Source organism: Chinchilla lanigera, unplaced genomic scaffold, assembly GCF_000276665.1.
Source record: "Chinchilla lanigera isolate Chin_1 unplaced genomic scaffold, ChiLan1.0 scaffold00073, whole genome shotgun sequence".
In the NCBI taxonomy this organism is placed as follows: domain Eukaryota; kingdom Metazoa; phylum Chordata; class Mammalia; order Rodentia; family Chinchillidae; genus Chinchilla; species Chinchilla lanigera.
The window spans coordinates 906,276-931,760 of record NW_004955474.1 but is presented as its reverse complement, the minus strand read 5'-3'; the positions used below and the strand labels follow the sequence as shown (position 1 = coordinate 931,760).

Genomic DNA, 25,485 nt, shown 5'->3' with positions numbered 1-25,485 from the left:
ACCCAGCTCCATTTTATCCAAAGCTATTCTTTTCCCATCCCTTTATATTGCTTTCCTTTAACGGAAATGCAATTCCAGGGATTTGACAATGAAATCTTCTTCCAATCTTTGTGTGTGTGTTTTTTTTTTTTTTTTTTTTTTACAGATTGGTAAATTCTCCTTTCATTTGCAGCTACATTTTCTAAAAGGATTGGAGTGTGGTGCAAATCCCAGAATTAATATGCTATGGCAAGAAATCATTGTATATAGTATATACAAACAGAAATTTGCAATGTGTCTTAAGATGCCCTAAATCATCAACATAGAGACAAATGGGCATGTGGTGATAATGTTATACTTACTTTAAAAATTGCAAATGTACTTGGCTTTAAAAATGGAAAATTCAGTGCAGAGATGAGGCAAGTACAAGGTCCGTGGCTATTCAAGTTGGGCACATAGGATTTCTTTAAATAGTTGATCCAGCTGCAGGCTGCTTACCAAAGCACCGCAGCAGCTTTGGGATCGGCCATTGAAAGCCGGTATTGTTCCTGCTGACTTCACCATGTGCTGGCTGATGGATCATACTTTTAACACATTCTGCAATTTTTAACTTGACTTTGACTCACTGAGTAGACGGGGTTTTCTTTCCTCTTTTTCACTAATTTTATGAGTGGAATTGATGTTTTCAATGGAGTCTTATAGAGACTCAACAAGTGTAGCTGATGACACCACTCATTTCATTCTGTTTTTATTGCTTTCATGCATCACAGAAATCCTCAAGTTCTGCAGAGTAGAGAGGTACTCATGACATGCATAAGCTGAGGGAAAGAATCAAGAGGCAAAATTAGAATGACAGGTAATATCGGGGAAATATTAGAGTGACAGGTAAAGTCAGACATGGCCATGCCTAAAAGTGTAAAAATTATCTGCTTTAATGCCAAAGATGAAGTTAAACAGAAAGCAACAAAGAAAAACCCTAAATCCATCAATATGTTGCTTCTCGCAATACAAGAAAGTGAGAGCTTCTTTTCATGGTAGAGGAATAAAACCACAGCATTAACATGACAGCTGGAAAAGGCCAATCTACTGCAGGGCCACATTACCAGGAGCATGGGGCTGAGGGTGCTGTCTTTGCCAGGCCTTGGGGAGTGGCCCTTTACCTTTACCTCATTTCTAGGTAGGGAGCACAAGACTTCACAGAGGACTTGAGGTCCAGTAAAATAGGGCTGAAGGAGTGAGGATATTTAACCTGCGGCGGAGAAATGCTTTTAGGGAAACTAAATGACTGTCTTCAAATACCTGAGACTGTTATGGAAAAGAGAGATGACACTTATTTAGGTGTGCCCAAAGGGCGGAGCAAACTAACAGGAAGGCAAACCCAGGTCAACATGAAGAGCACTGATAGAGCTTTAGAAATAGGTGCATAAGGTACTTTTTGAATGAATGAATGACTGTGATGGAAAGAATGGGTGGGCGGACGCCTTGAAATGCACCCTTTGGAAAGGACGGGCATCTCTGAGAAATCTTAGGTGTGGGCTTGATGAATCCTCCAGGGGATAATTTCCAGGTAGTTGAGAGTTGGTGGGTAGGACATTTTAAAACTTTTAGAGTTGTTAATAGTTCTGAAATTTAATACAACTTGTGACACTTTTGAATGGGGATCTTGTGTTTTCCATTGATAAGTACAGTGTTTTCCCTAGGGTACAGTTCCTGCTTACCTTGGTAAAAATAATAATTTAAATAATATTTATTTCAATAAAAATTCTCATATTATTTCATTGACTTTTATGAACTAGATTATAGAATGGGCAGGGAACCTATGATTCTAGGTTTTCTCCAGGAAAAAGGTCAAGATAGTTTGCTAATTAGCTCAAAGTCATATAATGAACTGATGATTAAGTCTGGTGACTTTTCCATGAGATAATGGTACTTCTCCTAAATTTTTTTGTTCAAATCACAATTTGAGTCTTTGAAAGATGCACTACTGATTCAGATTAAAGAGATATAATCAATGTGAAAGCTATATTTTAGATCAAAAATCTGTAAGACAGAGAGAGCTATAGTAGCTCCTAGGTGGGGTCACCCCACTACACACACACACACACACACACACACACACTCAAGGACATCTGGCACTGCCTGGGTGATTTTGACTGACAGCTCAGGAGTGGGGTTTGTGGAGGAGGAAGAGGTGGATGCTATTCTCATCTGCTAGGTAAAGGCTTGTGAGCCACAGAGTCACAGGACAGATGGGCAGCCAGCTGAAAATGTCAACAGTGTGAAGGTGGAAAAACCTACACGGTGTTTCCCTATTCATTTTAAACCAGGGCTTGGGCCCCTGTGAACAATGGGGTGAGGTATGTGGAACGTCAGATATGCCCAGGCCCCTCGCCACTTCCTGTTACCTTCTCAGCCTCCCCCTCCAGCACAGCCCCACCCCCACACAAGCGCGAGCGGGGCACCTTGTGCTGCTTCGTGCTGGGCTTTCTATTCGTTGGTCCTTTTGTTTCTTATGAGATGGCCCTTTGTTCAGAATGCTCTGATTCACTACTTTGTTTATCTGTAGAAATTTATGTGAAAGTAGCAAATATCCCTACATTTTAAACTTACCAGAAGTACCTCAAGTCTGGTACCAAGAAATAGCAGATCTTCACCCTGCGCCTTTCTGTCTTTCTGCTTCCCCAGAGGCAACGGCGTTTGGCTTTCTGGCATCCACCTGTGCGCTGTTGAACAACTTGCTTGTAGCACTACTTGTTGCCTTGTTGCCTTGCGGTCTTACCTGCCGAGTTCCTCTTCTCTCAGAGCTCCAGTGTAGTTAGCCATAGGGCTAATGCCCAAAACATTTCAAATCCAGCACAGACCTGGTTAATCACTTCTGGTCTTCCTGGATGATACATGTGGGGTGATTACCGGCCCTACTTAGGACAATTTTTATTCAGTTATCAATATTGACATTCTTAGAACAGGATAAATATCATCCACTGCTGAAACAAATAATACCCCATGATTATCTTGCTTGCACAGTATTTGTTTTCTGAAAGTTATTAATGGACTCTTTAAAAAATCATTTATTCCTCATTCAAAATTCGTCAACACCCCAGAGAAGTCTTTGCCACTGGGAGGAGATGATTTCTACCCCTCTGTGTTATCCCTGCCGGGCCGTAGAGATCTGTATGTCTGTCTCCCTTGAGGTTCTTGAGGTCAGGGATTCTGCCCTTATCTCTAAACCCATGGGCTCTTGCACAAGTGCTGACCACGGCTTAGTACAGGTGGCTGAGCTCTGGATGGAGGAGCCCTGCAGTAGCCTTTAGCTTCTGGCAGATGGCTTTGAGAGTATTTCTCTGGATTCTGAGTTTCTCTCACAGACCACAAACTCAAATGCCTGCATCTGGCAGTTGAGGAACAGGAGTGGCGCACACATCAGTGTCCCTGGCACTCGGAGGAGTCGCCTGCTTCTTCCTCCAGCCAGTTGTCAAGAGAAAAGACTTTGGTGCCAGGCTGCACAGAAGCAAATATTCAGGTTTCATGTGATCTGCCTGGATTCCATTTTTTAAAAACTGTTCAGGCCAAGAAAAGAATTCTCCAAGGTAGGTCTGGCCATGGTTGTGGGTTTAGGAGGTGGAGACTGTTGGGGAGGTGCAGCGTGGGGTGCCCAGTACCCTGTTTGCCTGGGTGCTGACTTGATGGAGGTCGCCTCTCCTGGGCCTCTGCCCCGCCTCTGGGGACAGTGGCTTTGTTTTGCCGGTGAACATTAGTGCGTGGAGTGAGCTTAGCAGCAGGAGGCTGGGCCGGGTTCCATGGAATAGGGCTCCCTTTGTTAGGGGAAGGGGAAAATAATGGGTTAGTCTTGTAAGTGACAAGAGGTACGAGTGCAGCTAGACTAATGCTGTTCCTTGTGTGCTAACCATGGGCCTTTGCTTATAAATCTTAAGTTCTATGATAACCTTGAGATCTTGCCATTCCCAATCTCTGGATGTTGAGCCTTTGAGACTTAGGGGTTCCTTCCTTCCTTCCTTCCTTTCTTCCTTCCTTCCTTCTTTCCTTCCTTCCTTCCACCCTTCCTTCCTTTCTTCCTTCCTTCTTTTCTTCCTTCCCTCCCTCCTTCCCTCTTTCCTCCCTTCCTCCCTTTCTCCCTTCCAGCTTTCCTGCCTTCCCTCTTCCATTCCTCCCTCCTTCCTTTCCTTCCTTTCTTTCCTTCTGTACCTCTCTCCTTTTCCCCCTTTCTTTCTCACTGTTACAGCAAGCTTTTATTTCTAGAATTGAAGCCTCTTGTTTTTTTTTTTTTTTTGGTTTTTCTCCGGTACCGGGAACTGAACTCACGACCTTGCGCTTGCCAGGCAGGCGCTTTTGCCGCTGAGCTAAATCCCCAGCCCCCTGAAGCCTCTTGTTTTGCTTTATGAAGAATGCTTCTGTATGTGATTTTAGAAATGAGTCAAATATGCTCTTTTATTTTCCACTAGAAATTGCTAGTGGGATGGTTGAATTTAAAGACTGTTTTCTTCTTTGATTGGTTTGATTTTTGTCCATTATGTTCTATGTTAGGTACCAGGATTACAAATATGAGTAATATAAAATTTCTATGCTTGAGAAACCCAAAATGATTGCTTACTTTCATTTGTTCTAAGTATGAAGGGAGAGATAAGTGTTAGAATAAAGGTTGAAATAATCAATAAATTTGGTGGCCAAGTTGTGATTACAAAAAAATGTATATGAATTACTCATTTTTCTCTTATTGCAACATACAAAATATACAAAATGTTAGAAAAATTATAAAGTACAAAAGAGAAAAAATTTAGGGAAATGTCTCCTAACCAATGTGTGAAACTATTTACTCACTGAGCAATTTTTTATACTTCACACACATATACAAATACACTTACAGACAGATCATAGTAAATTACTATCGAACAGTCTATTTTCTTAGTTAGACATGTGTAGAACTGTCCCTTTAATGTCTGGGCATAAGTTTTTCAGCTGAATGGCATTTTTGGAACCCTACCTTCTTCTGACTAGCATTGCATTGCACCTAGAAAAATCATATGCATTTAATCAAATCCCTATCATTAGATGTTCAGGTAATTTTCAGTTTTTTATAACTTCTGCCACACAAGGAGATTCTGTAGCCAAATCTTCTTACAGATCCTGATTTACTTCCTTAGGGAAACTTGCTGGCAATGTAGTTACTGGATTTAAGCATGTGTCCATTTTTTGAGCTGTTTTTGTTTTTATGTTCTGTGTAGTGCTAACTTGTCCTTCAGAAAAACAACACAGGATTACTGTCTCCAGTGGCTTGGAGTTTTGGTTCACCTCTATTTCCAGTACTTGGTACCATTTCTTCCTAAGAATCTCGTCCAGTTTGACAGATGGAATAGCATATTTACAAAGACCCTTCTTGAAAACTCTCGGATTGGTGGCCACTGTTCTTTGCGTTTGCAGAACTCTCACTGTAGGTCGGGGCTGACTGTGGGTTGATAATGGCCTTGGTGGGCGTGGAGGATCTGAGGGTTTTACCCGGGTGCTCCTGGGTGCCCATGGGTACTTGGTGAATCAGAGAACTAGTATTGTTAAGAGACCCTGGCCCAGGTGTATATTTTCTAACACAGCCACTGAAAGGTTATGTTCTTCTCGCCACTTCATAACAGTGATTTTACTGAGCCCTGCATATTGAACCCACACTCAACATATTTAACTCTGACAAAAATAGGTCTTGTGCTCAGCGTGAGCTGGTTCTAAGCCGTCTTTCTTTTCTTCCCTTCCTCTCATCCTTCTTTTCCTCCCCTCCCCTACTGTCATGGTAGACGTCTGCAGTATTTCCTAACCAGAGCAGGCAGTGTCACAAACCTCCACACATCAACGTTCAGCTTCATCCGTCACCAACAGGCAACCTGGCTCTCGCACGCCTGTGCCTCATGACCTAGAATCCCCATTCCCTTGTTGGATTATTTTAAAGCAAATCTCAGATATGTTATTTTCTTAGTAACTGTTTAAACATATGTCTCTAAGTGACTTGGACTCTGTTTTCCAATGTAAATTACAATAGCATGATTATACTGCAAAATGTTTATAACAGTTCTTTATTATCGTCTGATGCCCAGTGAGTGTCAAATTTCCTCGATGATCTCACAGATGACTTTGCCCACTGGGTTTGTGTGGGTTTGGTTTGTTGTGTTCTGAGCATTTTAACCACACACAGGATTCTTCCTCCCTTGGAAGTCAGAAGGACTATCCATATCTCTTGAGTCAGACTCTTAGCTGGGGGAACCTCACTTTAAAGCTTCCCATGGGTTGAATATGTATTCATACCTCCCCAGAAGGAAGGACATTCCATAGTTAGCACCCAAGAAGCCTGGGTCTGTGTGGGACAGAGGAGCTGCGTTGAGCTGTGAGCTCATCATTCATTATCTTTGGAAACAGGCTAGGTTCCCTCCACCCCTCTCTCTGCTTGTGGGATGCGACCCTATTATTACATGCTGCGGCTGGGTCTCCTGCCTTAGGATGCAGAGTCAGATGCAAGTGGTGTTGGCTTGAAAACTCTGTTTTCAGCACTGCTCTGAGGGCCTGAGAAGTGCCTTGGGAGACTGACTGGGAAATGGAAGTGACAGGTATGCTATTTTTACACATGGGTAGCGACTTTGAGAGGGTATTTCACACTAAGCACAAGTTCAAGTTCTCATGTTTGTTTTTGGCTCTTCTTTGAACTTGAAGGTCTAATGCTCCTTCACTGTGTGCTGGCAGATGGGAATTCAACCAGAAGCCCTGCGACTCTCGACCTTCTCTGTGGAGATCCTGTGGAAAACTGCACAGGTAATGCTTATGCTTCGAGTTCAGTCTGGAAAGTTGATCTTCTTGAGTTTGAATCTTTTAGTGATGGTATTAATGGTACTCGGCCATTCTCTGCACACACACTAACATACTAAGTACTTTGCTAAGTGCTTTAGATTCATTGATTCATTCAGTGACCGTAGCAGTCCTGTGAGTGAGACAGCTTTCTAAAACAATTTTACTTCCAGGCAAAGCTTAGAAAGTTTAAGTAACTTGCCCAAGGTCTTCCAGCTGGCAAATAGCAAATCTGAGATTTCAAGGCAGTCTCTGGTTCTTAGTCACAATGCTGGGTGTTACAGAAGATGTGTGCCTCAGATTCTAGCTGGGGTACCCTCAGCTGTGGTCTTAGAAAGTTGATGAATTCTGTTCAAATTTAGATTCTTCAATCTCTCTTTCAGTTCTGTACTTTAATAAAGGGAAGAAGGCAAGGGATTTTTTTTTTAAATGTATTTTGCCTTGGAGATGCTCGCATTAATGTTCTCAGAGTTCCTAATCTGCTGGAGTCGGATGGTGTTTCAGGCTTTGTCGCAGGCCTCAGTCTTGCCACTGACTGTGAAGCAGTCGTCCATCTATGCACACGAGCAGGTGTGGCTGTGTTGCAAGGTAATGTAAGCAGGCTGCAGGCCAGGTCTGCCCGGAGACCATAGCTTGCTGGGCCTGGCCCGCAGTGCTGTGTGTTCTGTGTGTGTTGTGAGATCCGGTCTTCTACAAGGGCTGTTTCTGATTTTAGAAGAAAGCACAGACCAGTTCAAAGAGTCAGGTTGAGTGGAGAAACCTCCTGTGTTCCCCAGAACCCTCTCTGAGCTGGGAGGATGGTGACTCGGTGTGACACGTTCCTTCCTTGCCAGCCGGGGGTGCTGTCACCGAGCCAGGAACACGCTGGGCGAGTCTCCTGGGGTGAGTCATCAGCTCCAGCCTCTTCCTGCTCATCCTCAAAGCTCTGGGTGGGAGGCAGGGTGTGCGGGCTGGGGAATCCACCGGCATCTTAGGTCATCTGTGCCGGCCTGGACTGTCACTGTGGGAGGAGGACACGGCCACCTGTGTGTGATTTCTGTGGACTGGTTTCAAGTATCCAATGAGGGCATTTTTCAGAAATCATTCTGTGATCTGATGGTAGACAATATTAAAAAATCTTCCCCATCATCCTTTTAAATATGTTGCCTAATTTTACTGTAATATTAATAATTTAGCATTAAATCTCCCTTTCTAAACAAATTTGAAGCTTTGTTGTAGGTATGATGCTATGCAGCAGATCTTTGGAATTCATCTATTTGCATAGTTGAATAGCAAGTCTCATTTCTTTCTTCTCTGAGCTCCCCGCAACCAGAATTCTACTATTTGCTTCTGTGAATTGTGCTATTTGACAAACCTGTGTGAGTGGAATCATTTGATATGTGCGGCTGGTTTATTTCACTTAATATCCTCAACTTACTCACTCAAGTCATCATATATTGGAGGGTTTTGTGGTTTTAAGTGGATGAATATGATTTCATTGTATGTGCATCTGGATTTTCTTTATCCATTCATTTATCAGTGGACACTTAGGGTTACATCCACCTTTGACTCTTATGAATAATGCTGCAATGAACAAGAGTAGTATAAATATCTCTCTGCATTTCTGATTTCACTTTTTCATTAATACCCAGCAGTGGGATTTATGGGTCATAGGAGTATGGCAGTTGTGTTTTAAATTTTGTTAGGAAATTTCCATGCTGTTTTCCATAGCAGCTGTACTATTTAACACTGCATCATCAGTTTACAACTGCTCTGGTTTCCCTAGTATCTCTCTCTCTCTCTCCCCATCTCTCCCTTTCCCTCCCACCCCACTCCTCTCCCCACAGTCCTAACAGGTAGGAAGGAAGTGATCTCTAACTGTGGTTTGGTTTTCATTTCTCTGATGATTCATGGTATTGAGCATCTTTTCATATCTATGTTGGCCTTTGTAAGTCTTTTGTGGAGAAATATTGTACAAATTTAGCTATTTATTTGAGTCCTTTTCTTTTCAAAGTAGGTGTTCGTCACTATAAACACTCCTCTTAGTACTCTTTTTGGTACACCTCATGAGTTTTTATATGACATGTAATTGCTTCAAGACATTTTCTAATTTCCCTTTTCATTTTATGTGTGGGCAATTGGTTGCTGAACTTCATCACCTTCCTGTGGCTGGGACTAAATACAAAATACCGACAGCCTGAAGGAGGAAAGGGTTAGTGTGTCTCACAGTTTCAGAGAGGTTAGTCCATGGTTAGATGGCTGCCTGGTGAAAAGACATGGTAGAGGAAAGCTGTTCAATCTATGGCAGCCAGGAAGGAGAGAGAGAAAGAGAGAGAGAGACAGAGACAGAGACAGAGAGACAGAGAGGGAGAGAGACAGAGAGAGAGAAAGAGAGAATGAATATGAATACATCCTCACTCTTCAGAGCATGCCCCAGCTCCTAAACACATGTTTACCTATGATCTCATGAATGGATTAATCCACTGATGAATATAGCACCTCCACAATGCACTCACCTTCTCAATGTCCCACTTCTGAACATGACACTTTTCAGGGATATTTTAGGTATAAACCATAACAGTTGTTCAGGAATTAGAGTACTTGATTTCCACATATTTGGGACTATTCCAGCTTTCTTTCTGCTGTTACTGATTTTTGGTTTCATTTCATGTGATCAGAAAAGATGTTTGGTATGACCTCAGGCTTCAAAAATCCATTAACACTTTTTGGTGTCCTGGCGGATGGTCTATTCTGAGGAATGCTGTGTGTGCACTTGAGAATATGTGGATTCTGCTGCTATCAGATCATGAGTTCTCCATGTGTTCTCTAGGTCTGTTTGGTCTGTGTTGCTGTTGGGGTCCACATTTACCTCACTGGTGTTCTGTCTGGTTGTTCTCCCCATTACTAGACACGGAACGTCAAGGTTTCTTATACTGGAGTGTTACTGTCAGCAGGACAGCTTTCTGCATGGCTTGGACCAACCCAAATTGCTCCCCTTTCTCACTGATCTCTTCCAATGAGAACTGTAGAATGTGCTTGCTTTCATCATAGGAAGAACTGGCCAGAATAGCCTAGGTCTTTTCTCATCCCTGTTAAAACAAGATGTCCCACAGTGCTTTATACTGGTGAGTCTCACTGGTCCATGGGCAGCTTGTTTCCCAGGTCCTTACCTGCAGTGTTATGGGAGACACCAGGTACAACCTCACCTCCCTGTGCAGTGTTTCTGGGCCTCAACCAATGGATTCTCCACCAAAGTCAAGTATTGTCAGTTGTTGCCTATCTGTATGTAGTGGGTTTTTTCTTTTTTTTTTTTTGCACAACTTGTCACATGAGTGCCCTGTCCACTGGACTTGTGTATGTGTAAGTATGTTGATGACTGATGTGTGGTTGGTAGTTGGTGAGCACTATTTCTCATTTCAATTCCAGCCATACTTGTTTTGTATATTTAGGTGTTTTGATGTTGAGTGCATATATATTCATAACTGTTATATCATCTTGGTGAGTTGCAAACTTTATCTTTTTTTATAAGTCTATCTTTGTCATTGGTCTCTAGTGACAGATACTGAATCAAGGCTTATTTTATCTCATACGCACATGGCTGACCCTGATCTCTTGTTTGCCATCTGCATGGAATCTTGTTCATCCTTCACTTTGAGTCTATATATATTCTTATATCTAAAGCAACTCTCTTATGCAAGACATATAGCTGAATCTTGTTATTTGTATCCATTCATGCACTCTATATTTTAGCATTGGGAAGTTAAAACCATTTACATTTAAAGTAATTATTGACAAGGATTTGATTACTGATAGGATTAGTGATATTGCTATTTTGTTGTTTTCTGTGTGTCTTATAGTTCTTTTGTCCTCTCCTTTCTTATTATTTTCTTCAGGGTTTTGTGGTTTTTTTCTTGTACTTAAATGCTTTGAATGTTTTCTCTCTTTTATGTGTTTTTATACAAGTATTCTATTTGTGATCATTGTAGGGCTCATGTAATATATAATTAGGATAGACTAAAGCTGGTAACTTCAATTGCATATGAAAACTCTACACTTGTACCTTTCCCCACTCCAGAGTTTGTGATTAATGTTACAACATACATTATTTTCATGTTTATCTATTCCTGAATTTTATATTTGTAATTGCCTTTATACTTTTGTCTTTTAACTTTTGTAGTAGAATTAAAAGTGATATACCTAGCATTAGTGTAGTAATACGAGTTCTCTATATATTTTCATTTACCAGAAAGTTTTATGCTTTCTTATGATGTGAGTGACTGGTTAGCATTCTTTAATTTCAACTTGAAGAACTTGATTTAATATTTCTTATAACATGGGTTTGGTGATGAAAAAAAAATCACTCTGATTTTGCCTGTGAAAATCTTTACCTTTCTTTCATTGTTTTTTTTTTTTTTTTCTTCCAGTACCAGGAATCAAACTCATGACCTTGTGCTTGCCAGGCAGGCACTTTGCCACTGAGCTAAATCCCCAACCCCCCTTTCATTGTTGATGGCCAGTTTTGCTGGTTATAGTACTCTTTCTTGATGGATTACTTTTTTCAATGATTTGAATATATCATCCTACTCCTTTATGGCCTGAGAAATTTCTATTAAGATTTGATGGTAGTCTAGCAAAGGTTCTTTGTACATGAAAAGTCCTGCTGCTCTCAGAACTTTTTCTTCATTTTGGTTGTTTTTGGACAACTCGATTACAACTTGTTTTGGTGTACATTCCTGAGGTTCATCTTATTTGGAATCTTTTTAGTCTCCCAGGACTGGACATACGTTTATTTCCCTAGATTTGGAAAGTTTTTGGTCATTGTTTCTTTGAATGCATTCTCTGGCTCCTTTTCCATCTTCTTTCCTCTTACTTTTATAGAGTGTATACTGCACTGCTTGATGGTGTCCCATGAATCCTTCAGTCCTATTCTCTCTTCTTCACTGTGGCTTCTTTGATCCTCCAATTGTGTAATTTCCAGGGACCTGTCTTCTAGTTCACTGACTCTTTTTCTGCTTAATACAGTTGCTATGTGATCTCTAGGAAATTTTTCAGCTTAGTTCCAAGATTTATGTTTAGTCTTTGGAAATATTTTCTATTTCTTTGTAGAAATTTTTATTTGTGGATTGTTTTACTGATCTTGTGGGCTTTTTTATGATGAGTTATTTTGAATACTCAGATGTATTTCTCCTGTCCATTAGAGCTGGTTGTTTTGATCTTCTCTTTGGAATAATTTTGCTGTGTCTTCATTTTCCTTGAGTCAATGGGTTTGTATCTTCACAGGAGAGAAAACAGCAACACTCTCAGTTTGCATAGTTGGGCTTCTAGGAGAGGAGGCCCTCATCACTCAGTCCAGGCAGAGGCTTGGGGGCACTGCAAGTGCTCATGCAAGCTCAGTGCATTCCTCTGTTCTTAGCGGTCCCAGGCCTTGAGAGCACACCACTGTGCTGAAGACTGAAGTTAGCTTCTTGGGCAGCCTTGGAAAGTTTGAACAGTACAACTCTGCTCCTCCACAGGGAGAATCTGGAACCTGGGCATTTGCCCACTCATGTTGTGCTGATGTGCTTGGTGGCTGATATGAGAGATGCTGCCAGTTCCAGCCATGGCCTGTCCTCATGGTCTCCAGATACCCAGATTAAGCAGGGTCCCTTAAGTACTCCAAGATGGGGGAGGCAGTCCTCTGGCAGCCCCTATCCAAGTCTGGGTCCTGATCATGAAGTCCTCCTCTTTTCTTCTCTGGGAGAATCTGGGGGTGGATGTTCTTCCTCTGCTTGCTCTGGACTGAGCCAGGGGAATGGGCTATGAAATCTAAGCCTTCACTGCTGTCTCTGATCTCACACCCCATGTAAGGTAGAGCGCGAAGTTCTGCCAGTGTCTTTAAAATGCAAGACAGCAGGCAGTTTTCTGGGTAGCCCCAGAAAATGTTGGAGTGTTGCACGTGTGGTCTGGCTCTTCCTTCCAAGGGAGAAACCTTGAACAGAACTGCACTGTGGGTGGAGATTCTGTGAGAAACTGTCCCCAGGTTTCCTACTGGCTTTGGATGTGGGGCTTTGTGTTCATCCAGAGTATGAGGCCTCCCCAACTAGTTCCTGGTTTTCTCGCAAAGGGAATTTGCCCAACTTTGTTGATGACTCATAGTGTTCACGGGAAGAGAGTGAGTTAAAGGCTTTCTATTCTGCCTTTTGCTGCAGTCACCCCTCTTTTCTACTTTCTTTGTGGATGTTATTTTTATATTTCTCCTCAATACCATTTAACAAAAGGGGGGCTCAGTAAATCCCTGGACAGAAAACTCCCCAGCCCTTCACCCAGCTCTTTGCTTATCTCAGGTATCTTTCTGCTTCTAGCACACAAATTTCTTCCTTTCAAGATGGCACATGTCTGTGAAGAATGTCCCATCATCACCCCCTCAGTGGGGTGACAATGACTCTTTGCTTTTTCACAGTCCTACCTGCAGACATGGCCACTTGCTGCATAAAAGCCCACTTGTCAGAGTGTGAAGGTCCAGAATATGGTCTATAATTTTAATCTTTAAAATGAAAACACTCATTTTGGTATTATTTGGGTAATGTGGGGTGTTTACATAAACCTCTAGTTCTACTCTGCAGGATCAGCAAGGAATTAAAGTTAGTCCCCTGACACACCTCTAGTAAAACCCACTCCTTTCTCTGGATTTTGCCCAAGGAATTTTCCCCCATTGTAATTTCTTTTCCAGGCATGATTGGGGAACTGTTTCCAAATTGGTATTTTTTGGTGTGTTTTCTGCTCTCTTCCTGCAAATTTCTGTGACGAGCCAAGTTTATTAATGCTGGATTCTTTTTGTCACTGTCATTTTTGTTTCTGTTCCTTTTCACTCATGTGGGAGTTTAGACTGGGATTGCTGGAGTTTATGGATACTTGAGTGCTATTACTAGCACAGTTAAAAAGCAGCTAAAGTATGATTTGGTGGAGGGTCAGAGGTTTTTTTTTTTAAACAACACAATAATCATTGGATGTCAGAAAAACTATTTTGGATTTTTCTACATACAGTACAGAATGCTTGAAAATACAATAACATATTTTACTATTGAGAAATATTACCTGGAGATGGAAAACAAGCTTCACCATGACCCCATAATTTGTTTTTTTTTTTTTGTTTGTTTGTTTTTCTCCGGTACCAGGAACCGAACTCACGACCTTGCGCTTGCCAGGCAGGCGCTTTTGCCGCTGAGCTAAATCCCCAGCCCCTGACCCCATAATTTGAACAAAATTGATTTGTCAAATGAGAAACCAGATATTTAGAGCAAAAATACTTGTCTCTTTGGTTTATGCTTCTTTTCATAGTAAACTATTTTTCTAAAAACCCATGAGAAGCAAAAAAAAGAAAAGAACAAAAACAAGAAAACAAATAAGCAAAGAAACAAAAACCTCCAAAAAGATGATTTCTTAGATGTTGAAAAATCAATTAATTTGATTTTGAAAATGCTAATAAGGAACAGGGCTTGCAACTTTTTGTAGCGTAAGCAGTAGTAGTATTTACATTCTTTTTGCACCTTCACATTAGCTGGCTAAACAACTGTGTTGTGTTAAAGTATCTGCAAACAGCAATGCAGTAAACAGGACTGCGCTAGCTCTTCCAGTATTACAGCTACATGGGGTTACTCTTACACAGTGGCTCCATTACAGCTGTCCTCTTTGAATAAATTCTTTCCCTCTTCTTTCTCTTCCTTTCTTTTTCCTCCTTTCTTTCTTTCCCTTTAGTCTTACTTTCTTCCCTTTTTTTTCTACTTTATTAAACTTTTATACATAGAGGTATACATAATATCATCAATGAAGACAGTGGCCATTTTAATCAAAATAATAGCATCCATTAAACTCCTGCTGCATGCTAAGTACTGCTCTATGTATTTTACATAAATTTTCACTTAGTCCTATGGGAAGCCTTTATTATACTCTTCTTTAGATGAAGAATTGAGACACAGCTAGGCTAAGTAATGCGTTAAAGTTATACAGCAAGCAGAATAGCTGTGAATTGGGAGAGATCATCTTTAGAAGGTGCAGAGATGATAATTTGATTATATCTAACATATATCTTTTGAGTACAGCTAACATTTTGATCACCATGTTAAACTGCTTAGAATCATGTGGGAAGATTGAAAGGCAGAATATGCAAGGGGAATCCTAAAAAAGGAAGTTGCCTGATGGTCAGTTCCCACTGGACAATGAGCTCATGAAAGGGGGATCAATGTGGAGCAGTAGCAGAATTCTCTGCTGACCATATGAACTGAGCAAGCCATTTTGGCTTTCAAAGATGAGTTCAGAGCCTGCGAATTGAGGAAGTGACTGAGATGGTCTTTATGGGCCTTTTCTGTGTCTAAATCACTCTGCGGTTTTGCTTTCAAGTAGCCCAGTCTCTAAGCATCCTTTTTTTAGATAGTCCTTTTCCAGCTTGCGTAGGGCCTTCATTCATCCCAGTAGCGTTCATCAGCACCTACAGTGCAGCAGACTCTCTTCCAGGAATAATCTGTGAGCACCATGGTGAGGATGAGGTATCGGCATGCAGGCCTTGCAAAGACAACAAGGCCGCCAGCTTTTACCCCGAGTCATTTTAACAGCATCACACTGGTGTTGGGGTGCAGCATGGATGGTGAAGAGGACACAGGTAGAAATGGGGGAGCTGCTAGGGAAAGAGCACTTCCAGCCTAGGAGTGACATTGAGCTTAGACCAAAGGAGAAGAGATAGTGACATAATTCTGTGTATAACTGAGTACAACGAACAGACTTTGCTGATGAATTGGATGTGCAACAAGAGAGAAACAAGTCCAGATGGTGCCAAGATATTCAGTCTAAATAACAGAAAGAATGGATATTGTTTACTGAGCTAAGAAAAGACTCTATCATTCTGTTTTGAGGTCGTGTATTGTCTTTGTTGTTTTTGTGCTGCTTTGATTTTGCCTTCACTGTGGTTTTGTTAGTTTTTTTGAGTTTTTAAAATTAAAAAAAAATTAAAAAAAGAAAGACTATTTGAGGAGTGAGATCAAAACTTCCATTTTTGAGCTGTTAACTTACAACACCAGTGTGGACAGGCAAGTGGAGATGTTAGCGGGATATTGCAGAAAGATGTCTGGGGTGGAAAGGAAACTTGAAAATTGTTGCCACGAATGTGTGTGTAAAGACAGTAGATTTGGAGAAATTCCCCGGAAGGGAGTGTGGAAAGGTGAAAAGATGAGCCTGAAGGCTCTGCAGAAGTTCAGAGCTGAGGAAGAACCAGCAAAGGAGAATAAGAGAGGGGGCATCAGACACATCAGAATCCTGGGTCACCCGATTTTGAGACGGAGAAAGAAACACAAGTCTGTTTCTGCCCCGTCGTCTTCGTTTGCACACACAAACACATTTCGGCATGTGTGTTCTTCTCTTTCCATTACCACAAGAAGCAGCACCTGGACTAACCAGCACATTAAGGGGTGGGGTTTGTTTTGGCTCTCAGTTTTGGAGGCCTTGCTCAGTGGCTGGGTGGCCCCAGGGGAGGTGAACATCATGGTGGAACTTGCGGAACAGGAAGTGGCTCACCTCGTGGTGGTGGCTGGGAAGCAGAGACAAGAGAGGGTGGTACCCCACAGCCCCGTGGATGACACATCCCTAGTGACCTTCCACCCCCAAGAGCCCTGCTCCCCTATGAACAGGGCCACCAGCTGAGGACCAAGCCTTCCACACACAGGCCTTCCGGGACTCTTACGTTGGCACTGGATTCTCGCTTCCTTTAAAGGAGAATGGAAAAGGGTGGCTCTGAGAGAAGCCCACCCCTGTGGTTGGCATGGTCCTCCTGGCTGAGACACAAACTCGTGGTGCTGTGTCCCTGCTCCCTGACACAGCCCCGCAGCCAGGACAGCGTAGGGAGGACAGCGTGAGGTTTGACTTCGCTTTCTGCTTTTCTATAGGAAATGTCATTTGATGTAAAACAAATGGGAACCCTCATTTGGATATATCTCCAACTCTGACATTTCTTCAAGGGCACCATGAATTTCTATCTCCTTGACTCAAGGAGACAGTTGGCAGGGTAAGAAGTTAACTTGAAAAATATGAACTTTCTTCCTTGCCTTTTGGCTTACAAAGATGTGAAGTGAGGGCCCCCATAGGAGCAAGAGCCCCAGAAGCCAAGGAGTTGAGTGTTAAGCCCTTAGGCTCTGTGCCTCAGGTGAGAGAGGAGCTTTTTTATTTTTTTGCTTCTGTGCAGTTCTGCTTCTTTTTAGTCAGATATGTGTGAGGGAAGACGGATGTGTAGTAGTTTGTTTCCCCCCCACTTCACTCCTTCTTAACCCAGTGGGAATTCTATTCCAAAGTGCAGCCTCTCCCTTTAGGTCTGCTACACAGTCTCACTGTCTGTCTAACCCAGGGGCTAGAGGTACTGTGTGGTTATAACCATTGCACTGACTGGGGCGAAAAGGACTATGGTAAAGATTGTAGCGTTGATTGTCCTTAGCGTTGACTTCAGAATAAAGGTTGTGAATCAGGGCCATTTACAGAATCACTAAATAAAATTATAATGAGCACTGTTGGAGTAATTATGAAAAAGAGACCTAATAGATCCATTCTGAAAAGTTTAGTTCCAAGGACATGACAGAACCCCTGCTGAAGTATTAGTATCCTACAGAAAGACACTGGAGTCACACTATGTTTAAGAAAAGCATCCACCAAATTGAGGATGTTTTTACCCTGCACTAGCTCCTTAGGTTATCTACCTAATTACTGCCCTCTGGAGTACACCAAGGAAGCCTGGTTGCATCTGATCTGACTGTCCATGGGACCTGGGAGGATGACTGCTTCTCCTTAACTGACCATATGAATTAAGACACATCTTTATTTCTGGTCCTTCCTCTGACGGGTTCTTATTTAATTGACGTTTAGAATCTTTGGCATTTAGTGCCCCACGCTGAAACCAGGTCTGTCCCTTATCCAGTCTGTCTCCCTTAGGGGTTGTGCATGCCTGCCCAAGGAGATCTCATTTTCTAGTGAAATTTTGTGGTATCATGTTGCTTCCAGGGATGCTCAGCTGGGAAAAGTGGGAGCGAAAAAGAGCACCTCAGGGTCAGGAATTTTCCTGATTGCTATGGGTTTCACGACATGTCACTCCCTTCTCAAAGGAGAAAAGCCCCCACTCCCACCCTGGGAAGAGGGCAATCATTCTTTTTGTCTCAGATTTCACTCCTTCCTCCTGATACACATCCCTGGAAGAGAAGGGTAGATCATGTCCTCCACTATCAGGGCTTGTGATAGACAGAAAATGTTCTGCTTCGTAGCTGTTCAGTTATCAGAAATTATATCTGTGGGTACCAGATGAGAAGCAAGGGAAATTCCAAGTATAGTCTGTCCAAGAGGGAGAAAGCAGATCAACTTCTCATTTCCAGGTAAGAGGGAGTAGAGACCCCATTTGTGTTTCTGTTTTGTTCGTTTACATTGCGGTATATATGATTTGTTTTTCTTTGAGCGCTGAAAGTTCCGTAGAGAGATCACTGGACATTCTCTGCCTGGTGGCATGGAAAGGTTTTCAATCTAAATATTGCTGGGTGCGCTTCAGAGCCTGCTTCTTTGGCAGAGGTGTGAGCTCTGAGTGATCAAAGCAGACACGGCAGCTGTCTTGCTGGCGTGGATTTGTGCTGGGTAGATGGCTGATCAGGTTTCTGCAGCCAGCAGCTGCTGGTTAGTTTGCCTTTTGGAAGTAAACTTGGTGTGGTGTTTATGAAATGTGTGAGTGCATTTAAAGAGGCACGGCGGCTCAGGGAATTAACACTGTTTAGGATGCAAAGCCAAATGCCTTGTATCTAAAGGCAAGTATGCTTTGCCAAGCAGAAAAGGCTTCCTGGAGTGAGCACCCCGGAGCTGCCTTGGAAGCTTGCTGCCTCTTGACTTCATCTCTTTTCCCTCAGTTCTCTTGCCCAGGCTAGTGTCACCCTTGTCTGCATGGCTCCGGTTGCTCTGGTTTTCTCCAGGGACCCTGCTTCTTCTTACTGGTTCCAGTCTGCACTGTCCTGGCTGATGATGGGAGAGAATGCTTTCCAGTTTAGAGTGTTCTCCAGCACCATTTCACTCCACTCATGAGAACCACCTTCAGCTCTGTCTCTCCTAGCTTTCACTCAGCCGACTGACATTGAAGGCGTCCTCCTCTGCCCTCTTCCCTCCCTTGCTGTACAGTTGCACCTGCCCCACACCCACTGCAAGAGACCTGCAGAACCCAATCCTCTGCTCTGGACATTGTCTAAGTAAACTGCTTGCTTACTGCCCCCTAAAACCTGCATCTTCCAGGAAACCATTTGATTCAGGAAGCACTTTCATACTTAAACACCATTTCTCTTAAGATTGCCAAGACATGCCAGGCTCTAACTCATGTGCTGGGGCTTTTACTATTTTAGGAACCCCGGCAGGAACTTCCCTAGGTAATTTATGCGCACACCCCTACAGCTCTTTAGAGTAGGTGTTGTCACCTCCATTTTACAGATGAGCAGACTGAGGCTTTAATTAGCTTGACTAAGTGTAGTTAGCTTGATTCAAACAGTTAGTGAAAGGTGGAACCAAAAATACACACCAATTTCCTCCCTCTGAGTCCGGGGTTCTTTCCACTGACTCCAAGGTATTGCGCCTGTTCCCAGGCTGACTGTGGAGGTCTTTATGAGTTGATTGCTCATTACTGTTCTGGATTTATCCTACTACACCAGCTAAGATTGACAGGTAGGATATTTGATGTATTCTTGTGCCTCTCACCAGTCTCTGGGGATAGAAAGCCTTTCACCGTGGAAGTTGAGTGGTCAAGTTATTTGTCAAAGAACCCAGGTCTTTGCCGCTGACACACAGGTACAGTTATTTCCAGCAGAAACATCAGTCCCCCTGATGAGTCCCAATGATGTCTGGCACACAGCAGCTCTCAGCCAGAGCAGTTGACAGGCAGAGCATTAAATACAAAAACTCAGTCGCCCATCTCCTCTGAGACATCCTGCCCTCCACTGTGTCCGTAGGTTCTATGTCAATACAGTCAATGGACTGTGGATTGGAAATACCCCAACGGAATCCCTCCTGTGCCAACACTCACAGACCATGCTGGCTATCATCCTTGACAACACTGTGTAACAACTACTTACATGGCATTTCCATAGCCCTAGGTTGCAAGTATTCTGGAGATTAGAGGGCACAAGAGGATGTGCATAGGTTCTGTGCAAGGACTACCCATCTTATACAAGAGGCTTGAGCATCCGCAGATTCTGGCACCTGGAGGGGTCCTGAGACTCCTGGATCCTGAGGATGACTGCACTGGGTCATGGCTTTGCCCGTGTGCAGCATAAAGATCACCCAGTGTCCCCTGGGGGTTCTCTCCTCTGTGGTCTTCTGCAATTATGTGCACCTGTTTTGTGGCGCTAGGACATTTAGAGGCCATGGGCACCATGGAAAAATTGTTTAGTGTTACTGCAATACAATGTGCTGTAGCAGAGTCAGTGTGGATGCCCTTTCAAGTAAAAGCTGTATGGTTTTTCTGAGTGCTGTGTGGTGATCCTGCAAGCCGCTTGTTACACCATGAGTGTGGGCAATTTAACCTGGGCTGCAGCTGGCTTTTTAGTTGTTGTCTCTGGTGTGGGTGTATGTCAGTTGTCAATGCACAAACAGGACTGCTAAGGACTATTTCTATGCTGTCAACGATCGTCATTAACCCTCTTCTGTGTGAGTAGGGGAGGAAATGGTTACATATCACTGTCCTAAGTGAGGACGTGGGACATTCAAGGGCCTAAAACGTGGACAGGGCAGTCAGTTCAAAGCAAGAGAATGCATCTGTGGGCCAGAAGAGAGGTGAGCACAAGTCTGTACTCGCAAGCCGAGCTCAGGTGATGGACACTGTCTCAGCCACTGGTCCCAAGACCGCTAGAGTGACGTGGGTGGCAGTATGGGTGCAGAGCAAGGCTGCCACTCTCAGATATGTAACCTTGGGAGGTGGCCTCCTCTCTGAGAGACGCTTTCCTGTCTGTATGCTGGAGACTTCCGGGGTGTTCCCTCGTGAGGCTGCTTGATCAGCATGTAGGCCAGTGCTCTAGCGTCAGGAAGGGCCCACCGGGATTGGTCCCCATCCTGCGGGTGCTCATTGGATAGGAATCAGCAGCAGCAACACCAGCAGGCAGCAGACTCCCTCCTCTAGCACGGTTATGATAACACCTATGCAGAGAAAGCCCTTCTGCCTGTCACACCAAGCCCTGCGTGATAAATGACACCCACATTTCTGAGAGGGGGATTGCACCCAGATCTTAACTAGATATGAAACGTTCCTGCCCAAATCCCATTACCCATCCTGGAGAGCTGTCCCGCAGCCGTAAAGTCTGGCTTTTATCCCAGTGTGAGGAGAGGGAGAGATGCAGACGGAAGTGCAGTCTGCAGAAGAGGGGCAGTGGGAACAGGCTTCCGCTCTGAGCGAGTGTGCAAAGTGGGCTGACAGATCCACCTCCCTTTTGTCTTCCAGCCGCCACCACACAGCCGAAGCGGAAAGGCCACTTCTCCCGCTGCCCCAAGCAGTACAAGCACTACTGCATCAAGGGCAGATGTCGCTTCGTGGTGGCCGAGCAGACGCCCTCCTGCGTGTAAGTGAGCCTGCCAGCTGGCCAAGGGGTGGTGCCCTCCCAGGCTGGGCCTCGGAAAGCCTGAGCTCACCGTGCCATCTGTCCACATGGCCCTGCCCGGCCCTGCCAGGCCCTGCCCTTAGCTTCTTGTCCAAGGCCCTCTCCGAGCTGCTTAGAGAGGGTGACGCACATTTTCCCGAAACACGAGCGTGGGAGCCCGATCCATGTCCAGGCTGGGCTGTCCTTGCTGCTTTGGCAAATGAAGCTGATTCTGTCCAGGGTTAGGATGACTTTTGGCTCCAGTAATCTCCCGGGTGGTTGCTATGGAAACACACTCTGCTGGCAGTGTTAGGAAGCATGTTGTTAATGTAAATATGGAGGAGCTGCTGCCAAAGTAAAAGCTACTCCTGCAGGTGTCAGCCAAGTGCGAAGAAGCCAGCTCCGTTTGTAAGCAGAGCCTAGCACTGTGGGGACCCGGAAAAAGTTCTGCTTGCAGCTCTTTGCAGAGTAAAGGTCCAAGTTTACTTTCACTCAAGCACACACAACTTTAGCATTTATGCAGCGCTCATTTTCTGATAAAAAGACATCCTCTAATGTACTGCCGGGTTTTGTCAGAGGAGCAAAGTGATTCCTCAAGGGGATTCTTTGGATCCGAAATTCACAGAATGGTTATTTTCTCCTATACTTTCTCCAATATACATGTTTTTCTTTAAAGCTCTCAGTGATTCCAAGTCTCATTTTGTGGGAACTTTAGAGGTGATGGGCTTCTTCAAACTTTACTTATGTAAAGTTCATTTTGTGAAAGAAATATGCGTGGGTCATTCTTAGAAGAGAGTAAGAATTGCTACTGTAAAATAGGCAGGAAAGTGTGTGTGTATGTGTGCTTGTATGTGTGTTAAGAAAGATAGAGGTGATAGATATTTCATTTATTTACTGTGTTTAAAATATGAGCACCCTTTTACCCAGAGCCTCTCTCTAACTGGTCTGTATGCCTGCACATCGACTGTGCTTTAATACCACTGCCCTGGGAAAGAAACCCAGAGTGTGTGATCTGACAGCTTGTCCTGTGCGCAGGGAAGGTAAAGCTCACTTCCGGAGTCTCCATCCTTCCTCTATCCTGGCTTAACTTTCCAGCTGTGCCTCTCAACTGTTCCGCTAAAACCCTCTACTTCTTCACTGGTTATCGTGCGAGCTCCTCTCACAGCTGGGAACTTTTCCCACTGATGGTTTAAGGTGTAGCCTTAATCCCAGCTCTTCCAGGACCCATGCTCCTCCTCCACCCTTCCTTGTGGTGAGGTGGATGCTCTTGCTCCACCATCTGGTCACACTTGCAGACAGTGCTTACCCACTGGAGGGAGGTTGATGGTGTCTTTAAACAGCTGCTCTGACTGCGTGTTCACAGAGGGAAGGGCTCCTTCCTGCTTATTCCTGTTGGTGCGCCAGTGCCGAGCAGAGCCCCAGAAGTTTAAGAGGTGTGCAAGGAACAAGCAGGTTCCTGTTTTACAGTTCACCCAGACCTCTGCTAAATTTCAAAACCAAGGCCTTCGCCAGAGCTAGGAGCATCTTCCTTGCAGCAGAATGATAGAGAATCAATGCTGACAGCGTGACACAGGGGTCCAGGCACTGATTCTAGTACTGCTGATGTCTGATGGTATATTGAAAGGAACAGTTAATGCTTACGGTTTTTTATATTCTGACCAGTTTTGCATGCTTATATCTGGTGATCTGAGCAACTGATTTGAAGACATCAATATGCAATGGAGCAACTATTGGTGAATTCCCACCATCTTGTCTAGTGAAACTCTGTATTACCTCTAATGTTTTATCTAATAATTATTTTTTATTCTCTTTAATGGTTTAAACAAGCTTCCATTCTTACATCTGGCAATCTGAGCAATGTAGTTGAAGATAACAATATGTAATATAACAGCCACTGTTAATTCCTATCATTTTGTCTTGAAACTCTATCTCCTTTAATGTTCTTGCTTTACTTTGTTTGTGATGCTGGTATGCTGCTATTGTTCTTTTTTTTTCTTTTACTACTCTCTTTAAAATAAAAGAAAGAAAGGAAGGAAGGAAGGAATGAAGAAAGAAAGAGAGAAAGAAAGAAAGAAAGAAAGAAAGAAAGAAAGAAAGAAGGTTAGGCTTTGCTTTTACCCACTGTATGCAGTGCCAGCCATAAGGTTGCCTTTCTCACATTTTTTTCAAAATCTATAAAAGGAGATAATAACACTGTACTTTCCTTTCAAGACTTGGAGATTAAGTCTAATAATAAATGCAACACAACTTGTGTATACTGGTCCAAAACAGAGCAAGCATTCCAGGACTATGTCCTTGGGACAGGTAGCAGGTTATTCCACTCAGGCCTGGCCTACCCAGTGGCTTGGTGCCACGTGAAGCTCAGGCCAACTCTTTGCTATTGGTGACAGTGCCATTTGGGGTAAACAGAAATGTTCCCTTTACCTGGCATCCCAGGAATTTTTGGGCTCCTTTTACACACATGCATACAAAATGTGTGTTGAATAATTCATATCTTCTATTAGTCTTGTCAGACTGTTCTTGGAAAGTGGGTAATTTGTATATGGATAGGTAATCTTTAATAATTTATGCAGAACAGTTCATCTATAGACTGGGAGCCAGACGGCCTGTGCTGGAATCCCTGTCCCATTCATTCCACTCCTTGGCACTGCAGTTTCTTCATCTGCTGCCTGAGGTCCGCACCAGCACTCCTCTCAAAGGTTGCTGTCACAGAGCAGTTGATACCTACACATTTCTACTGATTTATGTCAGGACAGTGATTGCAAAGCCTAATTTTGCAGACTGTCAAGATGCATGGACTCCTTCAAAGTTATTTTCACTTTCAATTTACCAGACCTTTGTTCAATAAACATTCAGTGAGCACAAGGTTCTTGCTCCCCCGCCTCCTCCTCCCTGCGGAAGTGGCACTCTCTGAACATGGCCAGCAGCTGACTTGCTCATGGTTGGCTGAAAAGTGAATGTCCCAAGGGCCACCATAACTATGTGAGGATCAGTCTCTTTGGGGAGCTTCCTGGTTACAGCCTACAGGATCTGTGGCTCACTGAGAAACCCAACTGAAGCACTGCTTAGCTGCTGAGCCAGGGTGCATGTCTTGTTACTTTTCTCTTGTTGCTGAGACAAAATACCTGATGCCCAGAATTAAGGAAGGAAAGGTTGATTTAGTTTACAGTTTGTGGAGGTTTCAGTCCATACTCAGCTGGCTCTGAGGCAGGGTGGCCCATGGCAGAGGGCAACAGTTCATGGCAGCAGAAAACAGCAAAAGCAACAAGAGCAAAAAAAGGAGGAGCAGTGGCTGGAAAAGCAAACCTCTTTCCCTCTCTTACGTTGCATGCAAACTACCCGCCCCAGGGCAAGTGTAGCACTCACATCCATAATTCTAACATTGGACCATGAATCAATCATAAATCTAGAAGCCTGCCCATGACTGCATGAGGATTTGAGGGGACATGCAGACACAAACCATAACAGTGCATAATTTGGAAAACATTCCAAAAGTGTAGCCAGGAATTGTGCTCTTCACTGGCAAAGCTATTGTTCAAAAATGCCGTATTTAGTGAATTTATTAAAGAAATGTATACTCTAATTGAGAAGGCTGTATTTGTAAGATTGAAATAGTCTTTTTTTAATATCACTTTTTTTTATTTTAAAGAGAAAAACACTAACAACAAGGAAGACAAAAACAAAAACAACAAAAACGATGCGTGACCTCAGAACAAAATGATAGGAATTAACAATGGTTGTTGCACTACACACTATTAATTTCAAAGAAGTTGCTCAGTCCACCAGATGTAAGAATACAAGATTGATCAAACCATCAAAACAATTTGTCATAGCTAAATCTTGGAGACAACCCAAATGTCCATCAACTGAGGAATGGATAAAAAAGATGTGGTATTTTTATACAATGGAGTATTACTCAGCTATAAAGAAAGATAAACAAAATACATTCTTAAAGCAACTCTTGAAAACATCTTCCCATGTGCAATTAAAAATTATCCCTCTACAGGGGCTGGGGATTTAGCTCAGCGGCAAAAGCGCCTGCCTGGCAAGCGCAAGGTCGTGAGTTCGGTTCCCGGTACCGGAGAAAAAC

General features: G+C 43.3%; 1 protein-coding gene across 1 annotated transcript in view; it reads left to right on the top strand.

The window, feature by feature from the left end:
- The window catches only part of Btc (betacellulin), a 50,580-nt gene that overhangs the window by 14,392 nt on the left and 10,703 nt on the right, over nucleotides 1–25,485 (top strand). The window contains exons 2-3 of the mRNA XM_005401314.1: nucleotides 6,685–6,783; nucleotides 21,260–21,377. Coding sequence (XP_005401371.1) covers nucleotides 6,685–6,783; nucleotides 21,260–21,377 — 217 coding nt within the window. The remainder of the gene's footprint in view (nucleotides 1–6,684; nucleotides 6,784–21,259; nucleotides 21,378–25,485) is intronic.